Source organism: Opisthocomus hoazin, chromosome 17 (genome assembly GCF_030867145.1).
Source record: "Opisthocomus hoazin isolate bOpiHoa1 chromosome 17, bOpiHoa1.hap1, whole genome shotgun sequence".
In the NCBI taxonomy this organism is placed as follows: Eukaryota; Metazoa; Chordata; class Aves; order Opisthocomiformes; family Opisthocomidae; genus Opisthocomus; species Opisthocomus hoazin.
The window spans coordinates 8,006,080-8,025,433 of record NC_134430.1 but is presented as its reverse complement, the minus strand read 5'-3'; the positions used below and the strand labels follow the sequence as shown (position 1 = coordinate 8,025,433).

General features: G+C 52.9%; 1 protein-coding gene across 9 annotated transcripts in view; it reads left to right on the top strand.

Moving 5' to 3' along the window:
• Positions 1–18,250, top strand: part of EYA3 (EYA transcriptional coactivator and phosphatase 3) — a 62,976-nt gene extending 44,726 nt beyond the window's left edge. For all 9 annotated transcript variants that reach the window (XM_075437700.1, XM_075437702.1, XM_075437698.1 and 6 more), the window contains 11 exons: positions 946–1,028; positions 2,494–2,677; positions 5,446–5,585; positions 8,016–8,099; positions 8,697–8,786; positions 10,582–10,640; positions 11,533–11,693; positions 13,262–13,376; positions 14,256–14,377; positions 14,646–14,746; positions 15,571–18,250. In XM_075437700.1, coding sequence (XP_075293815.1) covers positions 946–1,028; positions 2,494–2,677; positions 5,446–5,585; positions 8,016–8,099; positions 8,697–8,786; positions 10,582–10,640; positions 11,533–11,693; positions 13,262–13,376; positions 14,256–14,377; positions 14,646–14,746; positions 15,571–15,651 — 1,220 coding nt within the window. In that variant the 3' untranslated portion in view covers positions 15,652–18,250. The remainder of the gene's footprint in view (positions 1–945; positions 1,029–2,493; positions 2,678–5,445; positions 5,586–8,015; positions 8,100–8,696; positions 8,787–10,581; positions 10,641–11,532; positions 11,694–13,261; positions 13,377–14,255; positions 14,378–14,645; positions 14,747–15,570) is intronic.
• Positions 18,251–19,354: the final 1,104 nt, after the last annotated feature.

Here is a 19,354-nt window from a genome sequence, read left to right as displayed (position 1 = left end):
TTTCATGAGCATCTAAAAGTAATTTTTTGGTTTTATTTGTGTGCAGCGAAAGAAGGTTTAGCGAAGGAAAATATTTCTTGGTGGCACCTGATTTAGGACATTCTGATTTTGTTCCTTCTGAATACAGTGTTTGTTCTCACTGATCCTTTAGGGTCCCAAAGCCCCATGTGCAGTAGTGTTGATGGAGAGGCCCTGTGGCTGTGAAGCCACAACGTCTGCTGAGTGGCTGGTGTTCCCAGAAGGTGCTCGAGCAGCCTCTGCTGTGTTTTGAAAGAACCGAATGCAGTGGCTTGAAGGCTACTAAACATCTTAGAACTCATACAAACATCTACATGTCTCTAATAATGTGTCCTACAAGCTGTTGACAAATGATTTCAGAAAGTCTCATCCGAGAAACAGTTGTAGTCTCACAGGGATGTGGGGGATATGTTCACTTTCTCCAGTAGGAAGCACTCTTCTTATACCATTTGAAATATTTTTACTATTTCCTTTTTTGTTTTAATCTAGTTAGACTAAGTATGCTAAGTCCAATTCAGAGACGATTTTTTAATCAAAACTGATTTAAACACATTCATATCAATTTTACTGATTTCAGCTGCTAATAACTGAACGTCAGAATGTGATTGTTGTCTTCTCAAAACTTCTAGGGAAGGTGTGAAACCATTGTAATTACACTCCAGTTGCTTCGCGGGCATGGAGGGAAAGGGTTTCTGAAACATTTGAAAGTACGGTTTTTAAAGCTAGCTCTCCTTCCCTGTAAGCCCAGTTGAAATGTAACTGGTTTCAAAATATCCCCCAGCTCTTTTTGCCTCCCAAAAGCAGAGTGCTGCTGGAAGCACAAATGCTTGCGCAGAAGCATAGTGAGTACCTGTTTCACACCTTGGATTGGTCGTGTCTCTTGTGCTTTTCTAGAAGCATTTAATGCAGTAATTCTTACTTTCACAGCATCAACTACCTATGCCAGTCCAGCCTCTACATCCTCAACTGTTGTCAATATTTCCACGTCAGCAGTAGCCAGCATCTCACAGGTAAAACCTCTGCCTTGTTATATTTCTGCGCAGCATCTCCTGCGCCGTTGTTGAACACGTTCCTCCAGACCAGCAACGGAAGGCCAGATGCCTGCATCCCTTCCAGTGGCGCAGTGGGTACTGGAGTTACAGGGCTCGGTGCCTGCCTCAGGGTCAGCAGAATGATGCTTGCGGTCTCTTTGACCGTGACGCTTTTCCCTGCGGCCTGCTCAGCAGACTCACGCCATCTGTGCAGAGCTGGTTCCGTGTCTGCAGGTTGGGCGGTGAATCTGAAACAGGGTACTGAGGTCTCTGCAAGAGAGACGGTGGAGAAGGAGCCATAGAACTGTTCAGAGAACCAAACCGACAGGGGTGACTACAGTGGATGTGTTCTGAATGCCTGCGTTCTCCCCCAGCAAGGAAACAGGCTGTACACAAACAAACCAAACCACCCCCTCCCAGCAGAGCAGGAGAAGCATTCTGGTGGTGCGAGAATGAAACGAAATGAAAAAGCCCGGCAGCTGGCACAGAGCCCTTCCCCTGACTGTGCCCTGGTGTGGGTGACACACAGCAGTGCCAGCGGTTAGCTGCCATGCTGAATATTTAGATACAGGAGGGACCCCTGCAATGTCACAACTTTGCAGAAAGAGAATGTAGGAATTGTGGAAAATGCACTGGATGCACAAAAATCCTTATATGCTTATGCTGATGCTTTGTAAGCTTCTTTCATTAGCAGAAACTTGCTTGGAGCTGTAAGGGGAATAAAATATTTTCTTTTGCACTTTCACGCACTGGTCTGCTAATCCAGGTTGCTCTTGGTCCACTAATCCAGGTTGCTCGTTGAGGGAGCTGGGAGCGCGCAGTGTGCCTGAAGAGTGTGGCGCGACATTTGGGGTGGCTGCTTGCTCTGCTGTCAGCAGCGGAAATGAAAATCCTCAAGCACAGCTTTAGGTGCTCAGTGATCTCCTCTGCATCACAGCAGGCGAAAGAATTGCTTGCTGAAGTCAGGTCAGGAGCAAAGGCCGTTTATCCTGGAGCTCTTGAGGCCGGGATTGCGCCTCAGCCAGTGCCGAGACCATGTTCTGTCGCTGTCAGTGCGTCTGGTATCAGAGAGTAAAACACGAGACAGAAGCACCAATTCCAGAGCACAGACAGTGTGGGCTGATGCCATGGCATCCGCACGATGCTCCTCTGTTACTGTCGCACCGTCCATGGCGAATTCATTTTTGAAGAAGCTGGAGGCAAGGAGTGGCCGTGTGACTGCTGGCCTCCTGCCTGCAGAACCTGCCTGCGCGGGGCCGTTGGGCCGGCAGAGCACTCGGCCCTTTCGTGAGATGTCTTACATATTCAGAAAGAAATATCATAAAGCCTGACTGCTCTTGCTGGGGTTTCTCTTTGACAGGCATATTCTAGCATAAAAATAACCTTAATATAGAATGTTTTCTGAAGGAGTTGTGCTGTCATGACCAATCCTTTCCTCTAACAGGAATATCCTACCTACACCATCCTTGGCCAGAGCCAGTACCAGACATGTTACCCGAGTTCTGGCTTTGGAGTCGTAACACCAGCAGACAGCAACACGGAGAGTCCTGCGTTGGCGACAGCGACGTATCCAGCCGACAAACCGAACGCCGTGGTGGCTGCGCGGACGGTGCAGAGACATTCCTCCGGTAACGGCTGGGTCTTCAGCGGTGGGGCTGCAGGGCGCCTGTGAGAAGCAGTACAGTGTGCAGACACGGGGAAAACTTTTTTCAAGAAAAAAAAATTGCAGCACCTTTGCGTGCGGGCACGGACAGGACAGTTGCCTTTCATTGTCAGACTGGTCTGCTTACCTGTTGGAAGGCTGGCACTGCTGCAGTTCAGGAGACGCCTGCCGCGTGCCCTGAGTGCTGCAGGGAGGCAAATTCCAGGGGTGACGTGAAGAGTTGCCAGCAGCAGCTCCCTGGGACCGTCAGGGCTGGGTGTTGCTGTGGCTCCAGGGCAGCTGGTGGTGGCCAGTCTCAGTAGCCCCTGCCGGCTCCTTCCCTCCTGCAGCCAGCGATTCAGATGACCTGACAGCCATGGCAGAGCTGCCGGGCCCCGTTATGGGAGTGCTCCGGGACTGCTCGTGCATTTTCAGAGCTGTGGTTTGGCCGTCACCCCTCAATGAGCTGGTCTCTGATGTGCCCAGGAGAGCGTCCTTCCCTTGCTTCTGCTTCATCAAGTAAACCCTTTCTGAAATGGCAGCTGTTCTGCTGTGAGCAGGTCTGCATCTGCCTGGCAGCACCTTACCTGGCGCTTGTCAGTGGGAGAAGATTTTGGCTGGTAAGAGACGTAGAAAGTGGATTGAAAAGGTTTGATGGACTATTCTGTAGAAGTCGCAGCTTTCTCTGGCCTTTTCCATTAGTGCCGTGTCATGTGCCACCTGCAGTGGTGTTGACTAAGACTTCTTCACCAAAAATACAGTTTTCTAAACTTAACAAGGACAAGAGCAAAGACTTAGTGCTTCTTACAGTGTCTCACACAAGGAGTTATGAGATTCTTCCTGTGCTGTCAAACTGTTTTAAATTGAAATCTGCTGTCTGTGGCAGATTGGCAGGCTGGAAAAAAAATACAGATTCCCTTCATTTTTGTTGATGCCCTGGGTCTGGCCAGGATGGAGTTAACTTTCTTCATAGCAGCTCTGCTGGTGCTGTGTTTTGGGTTTGTGGCTAAAGCAGTGCTGATGACACACTGTGTGTACAGTGTCAGGGCTTTCTCCCCCCACATCCCCCCCACCAAGCAGGCGTGGGCTGGACAAGAGCCTGGCAGGTGACACAGCTGGGACAGCTGACCTGAGCTGACTAAAGGGATATCCCATTCCACATAGTGTCAAGTTCAGCAATAAAAACTGATGTAGAGGAAGAAGCGGGGTCAGGGTTTAGCTTCCAAGATGGCTCTTGCTTGGAGATGCGCTGGGCATCCGCCCGCTCCTGGGAGCTGGTGAGTGATCGCCTTTGCCTCTTCCATCTCCGACTTCCCCATGTCCATCAGTAGTGCCTGAGCTCAGACTCATTCAGGCAGCCTGAAAGCAGGGATGGGTGGCTGCCAGGGCAGAAAGATGCGAATTGATAGTCTTGAACTCAGCGAAGTTCCAGACCTCTGTCACCTTCACCGTATGGGATGCTGCAGACAGTGTGCCAGACACCACGCTGTGACGGTGTAAATCAAGAAGCATGGTGCTGCAGGCACTTGCCCTCTTTCAGGAAACACTTGTCCTCTCGTTGGGGTGCGCAACAGCAGATTTACCCATGAGAATTCGTTTTTATTTGGTGTGGAAACCTAAGGAATTGACTTGTTACTTCAAGGCACTGGCCAGGGAATGGCACAGTTATTAATGTTTTCAGTCCCATTTTCTTAGCTGGGGAATTCTTCAAATTTGCCATTTTGCATGAATTTTGTAGGAATTGCCGTGTCTCGTCTTCAAGACCCAGACTGAATTCAAGCTCTTTCACATCCCCTGTGCCCTCTGCCTTCCCGCGACAGTTCTGCTCCTGTTTCTGAACTAGTCAGGCAGATGTCTGGGGTGTTAATCTTCTGCCTGAACTGTTAATAAAGGATTCAGAGAGTGTCTCCCGTCGCAGTCGTAATATTCTGCACATCAAAGCATTGATTTTTTTTTTTTTTATGGTTGTGCTTTGCTCTGTCCCTGGGAAGGGTGTTCTTACCAGTGGCAGAATAGGCTCCATAATGTATCCCCATCAGCCATGGCGACGGTGCTTGGCCAAGTCTGTGTCTCCCAGGCCAAGATCATCCCGGTTGTTCTTTACTAATTCTCGGACAGGCCAGTGGAGCTGTAGTCTCAGAATGTCTGGTTCCCAGTTAGCACGCTGTGGGTCTGTGTGTGACTGACACGCTCCGGCCAGCTCTGTGCTCTGGCTGTTGTTCAGCTGTTAGTCGAAGGGTTACAGTGGCAAAGGAGGGAGGAGCGTGTGCGGAGATGGAGACAGCCGGCGCTGCGTGGTGGAGCTTGTCACAAAAGGCATTTGAGGAGTCCAGGAGATCTGGGAGGGAGAGGCATCATTAAACACTTTCCTTTGTACACTCGTTCCAGACCGAGGGTTTCTGGTGCTCTCTCAAGAAGTATTAAAAGAAGCAACTGAGTAATAAAGCAGTTCCAGGGTAGTGAGACGTTTGAGGGGTTACAGGCCTTAGGACGGAGCGTGTTCTGTCTTTGGCTTTGTGGCTGCAGTAGCTCAGTCCTGGTAGACTGAGTTGAGGAGACAGAGCTGCTTTGAAATGATGGGACAGAGAAATCATGTTTTGTGTTCTAAGAAGGGTTCAACTACTGCTGCATCGATAAAGCAAGATAACATCTTCCCCTTTGCAAAGGAGATTTGTGGCCAAATGCTGTAAGCTTTATGTTGGTGTTTGTTTTGAGACATGAAAGGGTGAGAGCTGTGTGATTTCTTTGTTCTAGGAGACGCATCCACAAGTCCTTCATTATCAAGAGCAACAGCAAGTAAAGAGTTAGATGAGCAGGCAAGAAAAAACATCCCTGGGAAGAACAGGGGGAAGAGGAAAGCAGATACCTCCTCCTCACAGGACAGTGAACTGGAGGTAAGTAGTAATCTTGTTTTCTACAGGTAGCATTGCAGAGTAGTGTGGTGGTAAAAGTCTTCCTCTCCCTTTCGTCCTAGCTCCGTGGAAATGGAAGGGGATCATTAGAATCATAGAATGGTTTGGGTGGGAAGGGACCTTAAAGGTCATCCAGTCCAACCCCCCTGCAATCAGCCGGGACATCTTCAACTCACTCAGGTTGCTTGGAGCCCCGTCCAGCCTGGCCTGGAATGTTCCGGGGATGGGGCATCAACCACCTCTCTACACAAACTGTGCCAGTGTGTCACCACCCTCATGGTAAAAATCCCTTGCCTTACATCTAGTCTAAATCTACCCTCTTTCAGTTTAATGCCATTACCCCTTGAGCTATCGCAACAGGCCCTGCTGAAAAGTCTGTCCCTATCTTTCTTGTAAGCCCCTTTAACTACTGGAAGGCTGCTCTAAGGTCTCCCCAGAGCCTTCTCTAGGCTGAACAGCCCCAACTGTCTCAGCCTTTCCTCACAGAAGAGGTGTTCCAGCCCTTGGATCGTTTTTGTGGCTTCCTCTGGCCCCACTCCAACAGGTCCGTGTCTTTCCTGTACTGTGGGATGATTTGGGAAATTATTCATGCTATCTGAGAACTGGCCCAAATGAGTTCTTCAGTGGTCCTTGATGAGAATCACTTAAACGCGTCTTGGAATCATAGTGATGTCAACAGAGGAGACATCTGAGTGTCTCTAGTACAGCCTTCTGCTCCAAGCAGGGCTGTCCCCAGCACTAGAACCATGGCTTTGTCTAGCTGAGTCTTGAGTACCTGCAAGGTTGCAGATGCTGTACCTGTCTAGTGATCTGTCCCAGGGCTACCACGTCCACCTGGGGAAGGAGGTTTTCTGTCCCCATCTAGAATCTCCCAAGCAGCAAATTTCCCCTTCTTTTTCCATGACAGTTTTCCATCTGCTGCTACTGAGAAGAATTTGTCTCCATCGTCTTTGCAATTCCCTTTCAGTTAGTTGTGGTCTGCTGTTAGATCACCCTTAGTCTCCTCTTTGCTACGATAAACCGTCACAGCTCCCTCAGCCTCTCCTCTAGGCTGGTGACCATCTCAACAGCCTTTCGCTGGCCGCTCTCTAGTTTCATAGAATCACAGAATCATTAAGGTTGGAAAAGACCTCTAAGATCATAAAGTCCAACTGTCAACCCAACACCACCATGTCTACTAAGCCACGTCCTCAAGTGCCATGTCTGCATGGTTTTTGAACCCCTCCAGGGATGGGGACTCGACCACTGCCCTGGGCAGCCTGGTCCAATGCCTGACCACTCTTTCAGTAAAGAAATTTTTCCTAATATTCAATCTAAACCTCCCCTGACACAACTTGAGGCCATTTCCTCTTGTCCTATTGCTTTTTACTTTGGAGAAGAGACCCAACACCTGCCTCGCTACAGCTGCCTTCCAGGTAGTTGTAGAGGGCAGTAAGGTCTCCCCTCAGCCTCCTCTTCTCCAGACTAAACAGCCCCAGTTCCTCAGCTGCTCCTCATAAGACTTGTGCCCTAGGCCCTTCACCAGCCTCACTGCCCTTCTCTGGACACGCTCCAGCCCCTCAAGGTCCTTCTTGTCGTGAGGGGCCCAAAGCTGCACACAGGATTTGATGCGCAGCCTCACCAGTGCCGAGTGCAGGGGCACAATCCCTGCCCTGCTCCTGCTGGCCACCCCATTCCTGATACAAGCCATCTCCTCACATACCGCTGGACCTGGGGATGCCATCTGGGGAAGCTTTCCCGGTGCCAGGCCGGGTGTGTCAGCTGGGCGGTGTTCTCCAGCATGCAGTTCACCGTACCCACAGGGAGAGGGCGCTGCTGGCTCGTACTGCGCCTGCCGTCCGCCGTACCCTCCAGCTTCTCCCAGCCTGGACCAGTACGGGGTTATTCTACCTCACATGCAGAATCTGCAGTTACTGCACAACTTCTAGTTCCTGTTGGCCCAGCTCTCCAGTTTATCAAAGTCCTTCTGTGCTGAAACTCTGCTGTTCCTCGTGGCAGCCAATCCCCCTTATTTATCACAACAAAGATGTCTCTGATAAACCCCAGGGTCATTCACCTGGCCCACTCCAGATTACAGACAGTAAAATTCTACCCTAGCAGGGCTCAAAAGTTCATCAGCACGCAAAGTTTTTGCTTTTATGACTGTGAAAGCAATAGAAGCTTTTGAAATAGTTTGACCTGGAGCACCTTACTCTGAGCGTAGAGTTGCACTGTGGAGGTAGATCAACGCCACCGCACTAAACTGGAAGAGTTTAATTAGTCATGTGTTCAGCCTGTAAGATGAATACTGTTGTTCATATCTGTTAAAAGCATGCTGCGACTAGCCACAAAATTAACCCCAAAACTTACTCCTTTATTGTAGCTCAGTGCTTGGAGTATCTCAGCTCTAACCTGCTTTTATTCTCCACGCAGCGAGTGTTTCTCTGGGACCTGGATGAGACCATCATCATCTTCCATTCACTTCTCACAGGGTCTTATGCTCAAAAATATGGCAAGGTAATGTTTTTTCTGTGGAAAAAAAACCCCCGATCTGTCATGTAGAAGTAAATGTTAGTCTTTTGAAAAGGAATAGAAAATGATATTTTGTTCTAAATGTATAAGGTGACATTTTTAACTCGTTGGCAGTTTGGGGAGGGGAAAGAACACTAAATTTTGCTTTATACGGAGCTAGGATATGGGCATCACAAACGCTTCCCTTCTACCAGTACAAGTCTTAAAATGTCAAACTGTTTTTATCATCATTGGGAATTACTGAGGCCAGAGCACATAGTGAAAAGAAGTATTTTTTCTCCTTCAAAATATGTCGAAGAGTTTTGAATGTTTTGTTTGCGTTGCTTCTGAAAATGCCATCAGCCCCTGCTGTGCAGTACTGAAGTGTTTTGTGAAATTTTGGGTTGCTGTATTGCCAGAATGTGCTTTTTTTTTTTTATTGAGTTGTTTAGAATACTTGGGAAATTGTAGTTCCCACCACTGAATGCAGATGGAATGAGGCTTGATATAGGGTGGAAACTCTGTGCAATGTAACTGGTGAAAGCTTTATCCCAGTTTACTTCTGCTGTATCCACAGGGAATTTACATTTTCTGTTTTGCCAGGATCCAACTCTAGTGATCGGCTCAGGCCTGTCCATGGAGGAGATGATCTTTGAAGTAGCTGATACTCACTTGTTTTTCAATGACTTGGAGGTAGGAGGCAAATGCTTTTGAAAGGCAGAGCTCCGCGTTCGCCGGTTAGGATTCCGCTGCACCATTGGTGAGGGCTGTTGTGCTGCAGAGCCACTTAATGCTGAAACACGACAGTCTGCCGAGCTGGAGGGCTTCCAAGCACAGCCACATCCCAGAGGTGTACTCTGGTGTCTGGGACAGGCATTCCGCAGACTTCCAGTGTCGTGAGCGCTCTTAGCTCGCTCACGGGTTTCTGTCTGAACCTGTATAAATAAAAAGAGTGATGTCTGCTTTGTCTTACATTTTTGTTCTGGACTGGTAAGCACTTTGCTTTCACCGATCCGGTTTTGAAATGCAGACGAGAGATGTGAGGAGCAAGGCGACCTGGAGAATGTCGCTTCACAGGGGCTTTGACTAAGCCGAGGACAGAACACAACTTGTGCGTCTCAGCCCGCGCCTTGGGAGGTGACGTCGGCTGTGACAGCTGTGCAGGACACGCGCCCGTGGGCAGGCGTGCTGTACGCATGGGGTACCCCAGCACCCTCCTTTTTTCTTTGCTGCAAGCTGTCCCTGGTGCCCTCCCGTTCCCATCCTGCCGCAGGGGCTGCTGATCAGCTCCCATCCTCTGTCACGCGCAGTATTCTTTGCTAAATAAAATGCATCCCACTGCTCTGCACCACTTCCACCGAAGCTGAACAGGAATCTGTACTTTAGTCGTGGCAGCGCCCTGCGCTGGGCTGTGATGTGTTACCAGGCAGTAATGGACACCGCAATGCGATCTCTGCAGGAAGGTGTGAAGTTACACCAGAATCTGGAATTAAATGGTTGGAAAGAGCAAATTTCCTGACCCATATCTTGTTTGAGATGCGCCTACGAATATGGACTCATGACCCTAATTTGCAGAATTTACAGGACTAGTTTAAAGCTTGGGAAGGCTGAATATGAACAGTGAGCAATTAATTGTTGGTGCCTCACTGGTGCACATGCTGGGAAAGCAAGATGTTTTTGTTGATGCAAATAGAAACTTAAGTGAAGTTTCCATTTGTGGCTGTGACTGCTTGCAGCTGTGAACTCTGCAGAGGTGGTAAGGACAGTTACCTCCTGCCCCGGAAAAAAAAACAACAACAAACCACCAAGTACAGTCTCTGGTGCTGGAAAGGTGCTCATCGCTATGTTAACCATGTGATCAGCAGCAGTGCTTCTTGCTGTGGTGTTGGTTAGTAGCAGCAGTGGGAAATTCGTGAAATGGGGAAAATTCACTTCTTGTCTAAGGTATTTGCACTTTGTCTCTGGTTTAAATGAGCTGTGCTGAGCACCAGAGCCTTGGCAGTGCCACGGTGCTGAGGTTTCATGCTGTGGCTCTCCGGTAACAGAATTGACCGTTGTGTTAATGAAGTGGAATATCAATACTTGACCAGATAATGTGGTTTAGGGGTATTTTGGGATTTGTTTGGTTTGTTTTTGTGAAATGGCAGAAGGGTTTCAAATGAAAAGTGAGCTTTGAGTCCAACCTGTTTAATGAGTGTCAAAGTTCCTTTTTTGCAGACAACTGGCAATGTCACAGGAACATGATTTTTTCAGACTTTTCTGATACTTGGGATCCCAGTCTTGGCTAGGATCTGTAGGTGCTGAGAACTGGTAGTGGAAAGCAAAGCTAAAAGAAGCTCTGAATAGGTTTGTGGAGGCAATATGGCATGGCTTGTTGCTGTTGGGAAATGTGAGGGGATGGGTTTATATCACATGTTCTTTAATCTGCAAATTTCAGTATGTTTCTGCGTTACAAAAGCATGACTTTTTTTTTGTTTTCCTTAACCAGGAGTGTGACCAGGTACACATAGAAGATGTGGCATCTGATGACAATGGCCAAGATTTAAGGTGGTGTACTGGTGAATGCATGGAATGTGTGGCCGGTGTGATCTGATTTTTGTGGGGACTGCAAACCCAAGTGGGGTTAAGGGATGGACGTCAGCATATTGTGCAGAGGATGAAAATTGGCAGTGGTGTTTGTTTGCTGGGCGGTATTTCTTTGAAGATCTCCAAAACGTTAAGACTTTGGGAATTATAACGTGAATGACATTGTCCACCACTGAACGTTGCCTGTGTGCTTGGTGACGTGTGGTGAGTGGAGAACCAACACTCCAGACTTCATCATCTTGACCTTTGAAAGTCTCCCTGTGGTTTGCATCCCTCTGTGAGCTGATGTGCACAGATGTCAGGTGGGGTGGGATTTCTGCTGCGTCAGTGAGCTGAACTGGCTCATGGAAGGGCTTGAAAAGTGCCTGTCCCTCCGGGAGCAAGGAATATGGGGAAAGTGGTGAGGCAGAACCTGCTTCCTGCTGTCACGAGCTGGTAAAGCAGCTGGGCTGCCTGTGGAGCTGCAGCTGTGATGTAGAGACACAGATGTTCTGCTTGGCAAATGCTCTGCTGGGGTTTATCCCTGCGGGATGAGAAAGGGGTTAAAGGGAAGGATGCTCTGTGTCGCGGAGGCGTGAGCACTCAAAGAGCAAGGGCAGGCTTGGTAGTGGAGGGTGGGATGGCAGAGTTGGGTCCGTACATTTCAGTACAGCAGTTCAGACCTGGCAGCAGACGTAGCTGGGCGACAGAGTACGTTGCCCAGAGAAGCTGGTCTCTGCTGTTGGGGTGCAGCGGTGGCTGTGAGAGTTCCTCCCCGAGGGGCTTTTCTGTCTGCTGTCAGAGCTGAACTCTGCAAGCCCACCAGCCACGCTGTGGTGATTCTGCTGCTAACAGATCTGCTTTTCTGAAACAGCAACTACAATTTCTCCACGGATGGCTTCAGTGGCTCAGGAAGTAACGCAAATCACAGCTCGTCGGTTGGTGTCCAGGGCGGAGTGGACTGGATGAGAAAACTGGCCTTCCGCTACCGCCGGGTACGAGAGATCTACGACAAATACAAAACTAACGTCGGAGGTGAGTGTTCACCTGCGCCAGCAGCTGAGCCCTCAGCAGGGTTTGTGGTGCCAGACTGGCCTTCCTCAGGGCTTTTGCTTTCCTGAATGTTTGGACGTGAAAAGTAACCGCTCTCCCAGTGCTAAACGGGATCGAATCGCCGGGGGATCTAAGAGTGTACCCCTTCCAAAAATGAACAGCGTGCCCCTGCAGTCTGTGAGTTATCACGTAGATAGGGATGGTCCATCCTGCATCTAAGAGAAAATTTTCGTGCAAACCCTGTCACTTTGCTAATTTTGTATGAAGGCTGCCTGTCACTCTGCTCAGAACAGGCCTAAGTGGCTTCCGTGTCGTGCTGCTTAGGAGCTCTTTTCACTCACGTCTTCACAAAATCTGCCTTTTATCATGCCATTGTCAAGCAGTACGGCTTCCCCTTCGGCTGGTGTGCTCCTAGGCTGACGTGACGTCTCTACCATCTGTTCACAAAGTCACAATCTCCTTGTCTTGCTTCCCTTCCAATGCCAAAGTAGCAATAGTGGTGCAAACCACAGACATCAAACGCAGAGAAATTTTCTGTTTAGTCTGAATCTTGGCACTGACACCCCTGGGAAAGGACCGCTGCTGGAGCCGCTCGCCTGGCAGGGGTCTCTGCCTGGGGGCTGGTGGGTTTGGGTACTCTTTGCCTGTGCAAAAAAAACTTGATAGAACGTTTTCCTGGACATATTTTCTAAAAACCAGGTGTTCAAAATTATAACTTTCAACCTTCAAAATCTATCAGTGCAAGTCTGCATTTCAGTAGGCTGCAATTGCCTTATTTCTGGTAGGGACTGAGCCGTTATTCCGTATTTTGCATGTGGGAAACATGGATGTAAAGTTTTTCGGGACCTGTCTAAAGCCACGTGGTAAAGCAGTCGGTGCCGTGGGTCCCTCGTGGCCTCGCTGCCAGGGGAGGGGTGTCCTTCAGGGCTGGAGTGGGGGGGCCGTCCGTCCCGGCTGGAAATCGGGCGGAGAGAGGCTCCGACTCGGGGTGCTCCGTTCTTGCCGCGCTTACTGACGGGAACAGGTTGGAGTGTATGGGCTCCACTTCTGGCCACTTTCAATTCATAACAGGATGCTTTGAGAAAAGGATATCTAAAGGGGATAAAAAATAATAGGATAAAAATAAAAGGAGATTTTAAAAGATATGTAAAAGGGGTTGAAGTGGAAAGGGTCCTTGGGAATAGGAAGTCAGAGAGGGTGACTGCAGGAGTTCCTTCCCCTGCCGTCTGTGGCCTCGGACAACACCTACTGCTGCGAGTGCCTTGGGCAAGAGAAATGTGTTTTGTTGCACATATCCTGAGAAATGGTTTGAAATAATCGGAGAAAAGCTTCCATGCGGTTCCCCACAGCCAGAGCCACAGCTGGGTGTCGGGGCTCACCGGTGTCACTGGGAGCTGGTTTCTCCCCTTGCCTGGAGACGGTCTCAGTGGTCGGGTGCCTTCCGTGCCGAGTTACGATTGCAGCACAGGCAGCTGTTAAACCAAGTGACGCCTCTCTTTGTGCTAGACCTGCCAGCTCAGCTGGGAAAACCTGGGTTGCTTACCTTCCAGGCCTGCTTAGCCCGCAGAAGAGGGAGGCTCTGCAGCGACTGAGGACCGATATAGAAGTGCTAACGGATTCCTGGCTGGAAACTGCATTAAAGTCCCTGCTGCTCATACAGTCCAGGTATGGAGACGGGAAACACGTACGATGCTTTCGCAGCCCTTTCTCAAGTAAGTGAGTTTTGCATGCCGTGCTCTGTGGCACCCGTGCCCGTGTGTAATACTGGTGTTTGTCGCAGGTACTGGGAAGCAAAGTGCGTGAGTGCAGGAACTCCACTCCTGAGCAGCCTCTGGGATTTTTCTGCTGCATCCCCTGTTGCTCAGCAGGTCCCGGTAGTGGAACTGAGCTCACAAAGTTGCATTTCTGTCAGAGAATTTCTGGTTAAAACAAAAAGCAAAGAAAGAAAAACCACAAATCAAAATCTTGGCTAAAAAGTCTCCTGAAAGCAGGACAACAAAGCACATGGCACTTCAGAAAGCCGAGCAAGCTGCCCAGGGCAGCCCTCCATGGATTCTAGAATCACAGAATCAGAGAATGGATTGGTTGGGGAGGGACCTTCAGAGGGCATCCAGCCCACCTCCCCTGCAGTGAGCAGGGACATCTGCAGCCAGACCAGGGTGCTCAGAGCCCGTCCGGCCTGGCCTGGAGAGTTTCCAGGGATGGGGCCTCCACTGCCTCTCTGGGCAGCCTGTGCCAGGGTTTCACCACCCCCATGGTAAAAAATCTCTTCCTTCTGTCCAGCCTAAATCTGCCCTGCCTTGGTTTAAAGCCATTGCTCCTTGTCCTGTCGCAACAAGCCCTGCTGAAAATATTTTCCCCATCTTTCCTGTCGGCCCCTCCAGGCCCTGGCAGCTGCTCTAAGCTCTCCCCGTAGCCTTCTCCTCCCCGGGCTGACCAGCCCCAGCTCTCCCAGCCTTTCCTTCCAGCAGAGGAGTTCCAGACCTCGGATCATCACTGTGGCCTCCTCTGGATGCACTTTTACAAGTGTTTTTCTTCTTTCAGAAAAAACTGCGTGAACATCCTGATCACAACCACCCAGCTGGTGCCAGCTCTTGCCAAAGTTCTCCTGTATGGATTGGGAGAGGTGTTTCCCATCGAAAATATTTATAGTGCTACAAAAGTAGGTAAGAGGTTGTGCTGAGAACCTGGCACTGAGGTGTCTGCTGTGGGTTAGCTGGGATTTTTATGCAGGAAGTACAATTTCTGCAGCTGAGCAGCCCCGTGGCTGCTGTGGTCCAGCTGGCCGCATGGCTCTGGCCTCATGAGCTGGACTGGGTGTTATCCCCTTCCCAGTAAGACAAGAATGTGTTTCTGGACTGGGAAGAAGGGACCTGTTCAGGCTTCTGTTACTCTCTGCCTGAGGCTCACTGGAACGCGGTTGTCTTTTGGCAGGTAAAGAGAGCTGTTTCGAGAGGATCGTGTCCCGGTTTGGGAAGAAGGTCACCTACGTGGTAATTGGAGATGGCCGTGACGAAGAGGTTGCGGCTAAGGAGGTGGGTTTCTGCCTCTGCCGGGGTGGGCTGCCGTGGGTCGGTGCGAAGGGAAGTGCCTGCAGCAGCCTTTTTCTGCAGGGACATTTTCCAGGGCTGAACTCTTCAGGCCGGGGCAGCCAGGGTGAAACTTTGCCTTTGGTGCAAGAGATCTTTCCCTAGGTTAAGATGGGGAGTTTTCTGGCTCTTGGGGGTTTAAAGTTTCTTTTTTACTGTTGTTTAGGGTTGTGTATAATGCTGTCCCTGTACAGCAGTATCTTCACATAGCAAGTCTTGCTCGTAGCCTGCAGCTGTTGGTTGGGATAACACAGTTTCTCAGAAGCGCGGAGGGAGTCGGGACTCGGTTGCTGGCGGTCAGATCAGTGTGCAGCACCCAGCAGGAGTCTGAGCTGCAGACAAGGAGCACACTGATGGATTGAGTCGCGCAGGCCTGAAGAGGTTGTTCAGTCGTGCTGATTAACGGCAGCGAAGTGCACAGGTTACTGTCAGGACGTGGTCTCTGCGGGCGCCGCGCTGCCTGCCACGTGCCAGCGTTGCCGTCCACGCGGGCGCCCTGGGCAGCTCTCCTGGGTGAAGCAGCCGCGCGCGGCCGAGCGCCGCGGTTTGCGTCGGGAGCGTGCAGAGCGGCTGCCGGTCAGTGCCGCTGCCCGTCGTGCGCAGGCGTGCGCGTGAGATAGGCTGAGGTCCCGGCGTGCAGAGGCTGAGCTCCGTCCCGGGCACGGGGGCTGTCAGAAACCCGGCGTCGCACAGCCCCGCGGGTCTGCCCCGGCTGCTTCCGCCTCGCTGGAAGATGACTCCGCTAAACCTGACGTTGCTGTCTCTTGCAGCACAACATGCCTTTCTGGAGGATCACGAATCACGCAGACCTCGTGTCCCTTCACCAAGCCCTCGAGCTGGACTTCCTGTAAGAAGGGGGAGCGGAGGCGGGAGCCCGTCGCTGGGGAGGCAGGGAGCTCGTACGGTCGGGGGCTCGCTTGTCAGCTTGATGAAGAACTCATACCCAACGCAGACTGTCCGGTGAACACGGCGCCGCGTCGTTTCCTCGGGAGCGCGGGCCCTGCCCGTCCAGGAGCACGAGAGTCGGCAGAGCCGAGCTCTTGGCTGCAGGAGGGACGCGCAGCAGCCAGCTGAATTCCTCGAGCAGGGAGTCTCCCGGGGGAAGGGGTGATACAACAGCGGAAGGATTTGTAAGAGCCTCCTCCTTTCTATTCAGCTTAGTTGTAGAACCCAAATAAACACAAAACCTTATTTTTATAGAAAAATACCAATGGCAGAGCTGAACCTCCCTTGTTTCGCAAAGCTGAGAAGAGCTATGCTTTTTTCATAGGAAATATTAATGAAAATGTCAAAAATACCTCTGTTGCTGTGAAATGTGTCCTCTCTCCTTCCCTGGGTGTTGAAAGCAGGTAATTTATTACAATGTCCTTGTGTTATTTCCTCAGCGTGGGATTACTGGAAAGTGGAAAGATCGGGGAATGTTTCTGGGATACGTGGTTCCCCGCAGCGGGAAGCGTCGGTGCTGGGAGCCGCTCCTGGTGGCTGCTGGTGGGTGCGCGCACAACGCCCTGCGCAAGCGGGACACCGCTGGAGGCCCGCTGTCCCCGAGCCAGCCCGCAGGTCCCGCGGGTGCGCCCTGCCGAGGACAGCCCCGCTGCCTCTGAAGGTTAGGTGCAGGCTGCGGCGGGCTGCGCCGCGGCGAGCGGAGCCCTCGTCAGGACGAGGAGCAGCTTGCGAGAGCTGAACCCTCCGGAATGTCACACGGAAGGGTATGGTCGTCTCCCTCGCCTCCGCTCTCCTGCCTCCTCCTCTGAGAGGAAGTTCCTGTTGGTAGAATCAGATTCAGTTTTCTTGTATTCTTCTTTGCGTTAGCCTAACTACATAGTTAGAAACAAACCCCTTGTCAAGAGGGACTTAATTTTTCTGAGACACTGTGACGTGGCAGACCGGAGCACGCTGGCCTTGGGAGCGATGCTCGTGCTGATTTTTCTGCCGCCATCTCAGAAGAAAAAAGGCTGCAGTGAGCGACCTGCGGAACGGCTTGCCAGAAATGGGGGGCTGGAGGCGGAGGGCTGGCACGGGGCGCGGGTTTTGTGCCAGGTCAGGCTGTGTTCGCTGGGATCTGCCTCCTCCCTGCGCCCCGGCGGCACCGCGGAGCAGGTGCCTGGGTGTCCGCGCAGAGGACGGACGTCGGCTGCCGCTCCCCGATGCTGCTCCTGCCGCGCCGAGCACCGCGGCTGCGCCCAGGCCCTCCGCAGCTCTGGTCCCAGCCCAGCGTCGCCCGCGTGGGACCCGCGGGGGCCTGCTCCGAAAGCTGTCGCCTCAGGGAGGACGCTGACCCGCTCGGGCTGTGCCGCGGAAGCAGGGGACGTGTTTGCTGCATTCCCTTCATGGCATTAATTAGTGAGGAATAATTTGCGTCGGCGCTGGGGGAGTTCCTGTGACCAGCTCGGGTCACCCCCGTGGAGAAAGTGTCCAGAGCGAGGGGTTTGGGTCCCTGGAGCGCGGGGACTGGGCACAGAGCTCTCTAGGTCATGAGTTCCTAGCTCCAGTTTGCTTTTTTTTAAAAAAGAATTAAAATCAGAGATTCTCCAAGGTGGTCGCAGGAGCCGGGAGCGGTCTGCTCTCCATCCAGCTCCTTGCGGGCTGTGGGCCGGGTGCTCCGCTCTGGGAGCTCTGGGTCGGCGTTTCCCCAGGGCCCCGCTGCTGCCTGCGAGCAGCATGACCGGGCGTCCCGTCAGAAAAACCTGAGGAGCTGGGCTGTGCCGCGGGCGTCAGCCGGTGGCCACAGGCTCTGCTCGCAGCGGCCGGCTCCGGGGACGGCCCTGGGAGAGACGCGGGAGCAGGAGGTCTTCTCCCGGCCGCCGCGTGCGCGCGACGGCGAGCTCGGGTGTGTTAGCGGCTGCTGGCACGCAGCCGGCGCAGCCCGGGCAGCTCCGCGCCGTGTTTCCCGGCGGCGTGGGCCCCACACCCAGCGGGGACGGACGCTGCAGGGTCTGCAAGGTCACAGAACTTACCTGCAGTTGCAGAAGAGTCCGTGCTGGGTCCTGAACATCCCCGCAGGTCCCCAGCCCATCCAAAGGTCACCTGTAAGCGGGCTGGGAGATGGCCCAGCCTGTGACACAGCCTGTTGGGAGCGCGTCTCCTGCTCCAGCCGCCTGAGCTTTGGGATTAAAACCTGTGCCTTAACCTGCCCCGACCCAGCACGGCCGAGCGGCCCCGTCGCTTCGCTGCCGGCCCGAGCAGCGCCGGGGCGGGAGGTGTTCTGCTGGGCCCCAGGCGCCGAGCGGCCGGCTGGCTTCGCTCCGTCTTTGTTTACTTTTAAACGTTTTAAGGAAATTTTAAGGTATCGGCAGAATTTTAGCTGAGTGTGGAACTCTTGCAGCCAGTGACATTTCATACTGATATTTATACGATGTCTCCTTGAATGTATGTAAAGTACTTTTATAACGGGAGGTTGATGGTACGTTTCTGTGTTTATGTTTAATAAAGGTTCACCTGGCTCTTTTATTTTTTTCCTTTGCGGCTGAATTCAAGGCTTGTCCCTCGCGTGGCGGGACCGGCATCTCTCTCCAGGCGTTGCTCTGCAGCTGACTCTGTGCCCCCCCCCTCACCCCGGCCCCGGCCGTAGCGAACGGGTGACGAACGAGCGCCCGCCGGCCTCGCCGCAGCCGCCCGGGCTTTGAACCCGCCGGAGCCGCCGCCGCCTGCTGCCCGCGGGAGCCCGGGGGAGATGCCCGCGCTGGCCCTGGCGGAAGGCAGCCGGACCCCCGGAGCCCGCAGCAGCCCCCGACCCCTCCGCACGGGGCCAGCCCTGGGCACTGCTGGCTGCGGAGCCTCCACCCGTTCGTGGTCTCTGTGATGGGAACTGTGCTATGAACTGGAAAGAAAAGAAAATAAAGTCTTTATTTTCTGTAGTGGCCGCTTCAGCCTGCTCTCTGCCAGCCCCGCAGCCGGCCCCTGTCCCCTGCGAGGGCCATGGCACAGACGGCGGGCAGGGGCACGGTGCTGCGGGGCCCCGGTGATGGCGGCTCCGGCTCCTCGGCTCTGCTGTGGGGCCGGGGGGCACCGGGACGGCCCCGCACGAACCTTCCCTTCACTTTTTCTTTTGCACAAGGCCAGTAACCAGCCCTCCTCCCGCCCGCTGCTGCGGTGCCGCCGGCCTTGGCCTTGGCCTTGCTACAGAAGAGCGGAGAGAGGAGCATCTCGCATCTCCGCTCCTCCGCCTCCTCCCGCGGCATCCCCTGCGCTGGCGCAGGGTCCCCTCCTGGCACAGGGCCCTGCCGGGAGGGTGGGCGATGGCGGCGAGGGGAGGGGGCCGCGGGCAGCTCTGCGGGCAGCCGGGACCTGCCAGGCTGTTGGCATCGAGTCGGGGCAGCCGGCGCAGCCCGCACCGACCACGCCGAGGCGCGGGCCAGGGCCAGCTCCAGCCTGGTGATGGCGTCGGCAGCGTGACCCGCGGTGGCAACGCCAGCACCGGGACCACGAGCGTGGGAAGGGAGCCGGCCAACACGGCCAAGGGCAGAACGGACGCTTCTGTCCCCGGAGAATCCACGCTGGCAGCTGCTTCCCCGCTTCGGAAGGGGCAAAGCGCTGCCCCGAGGAGGGGCACAG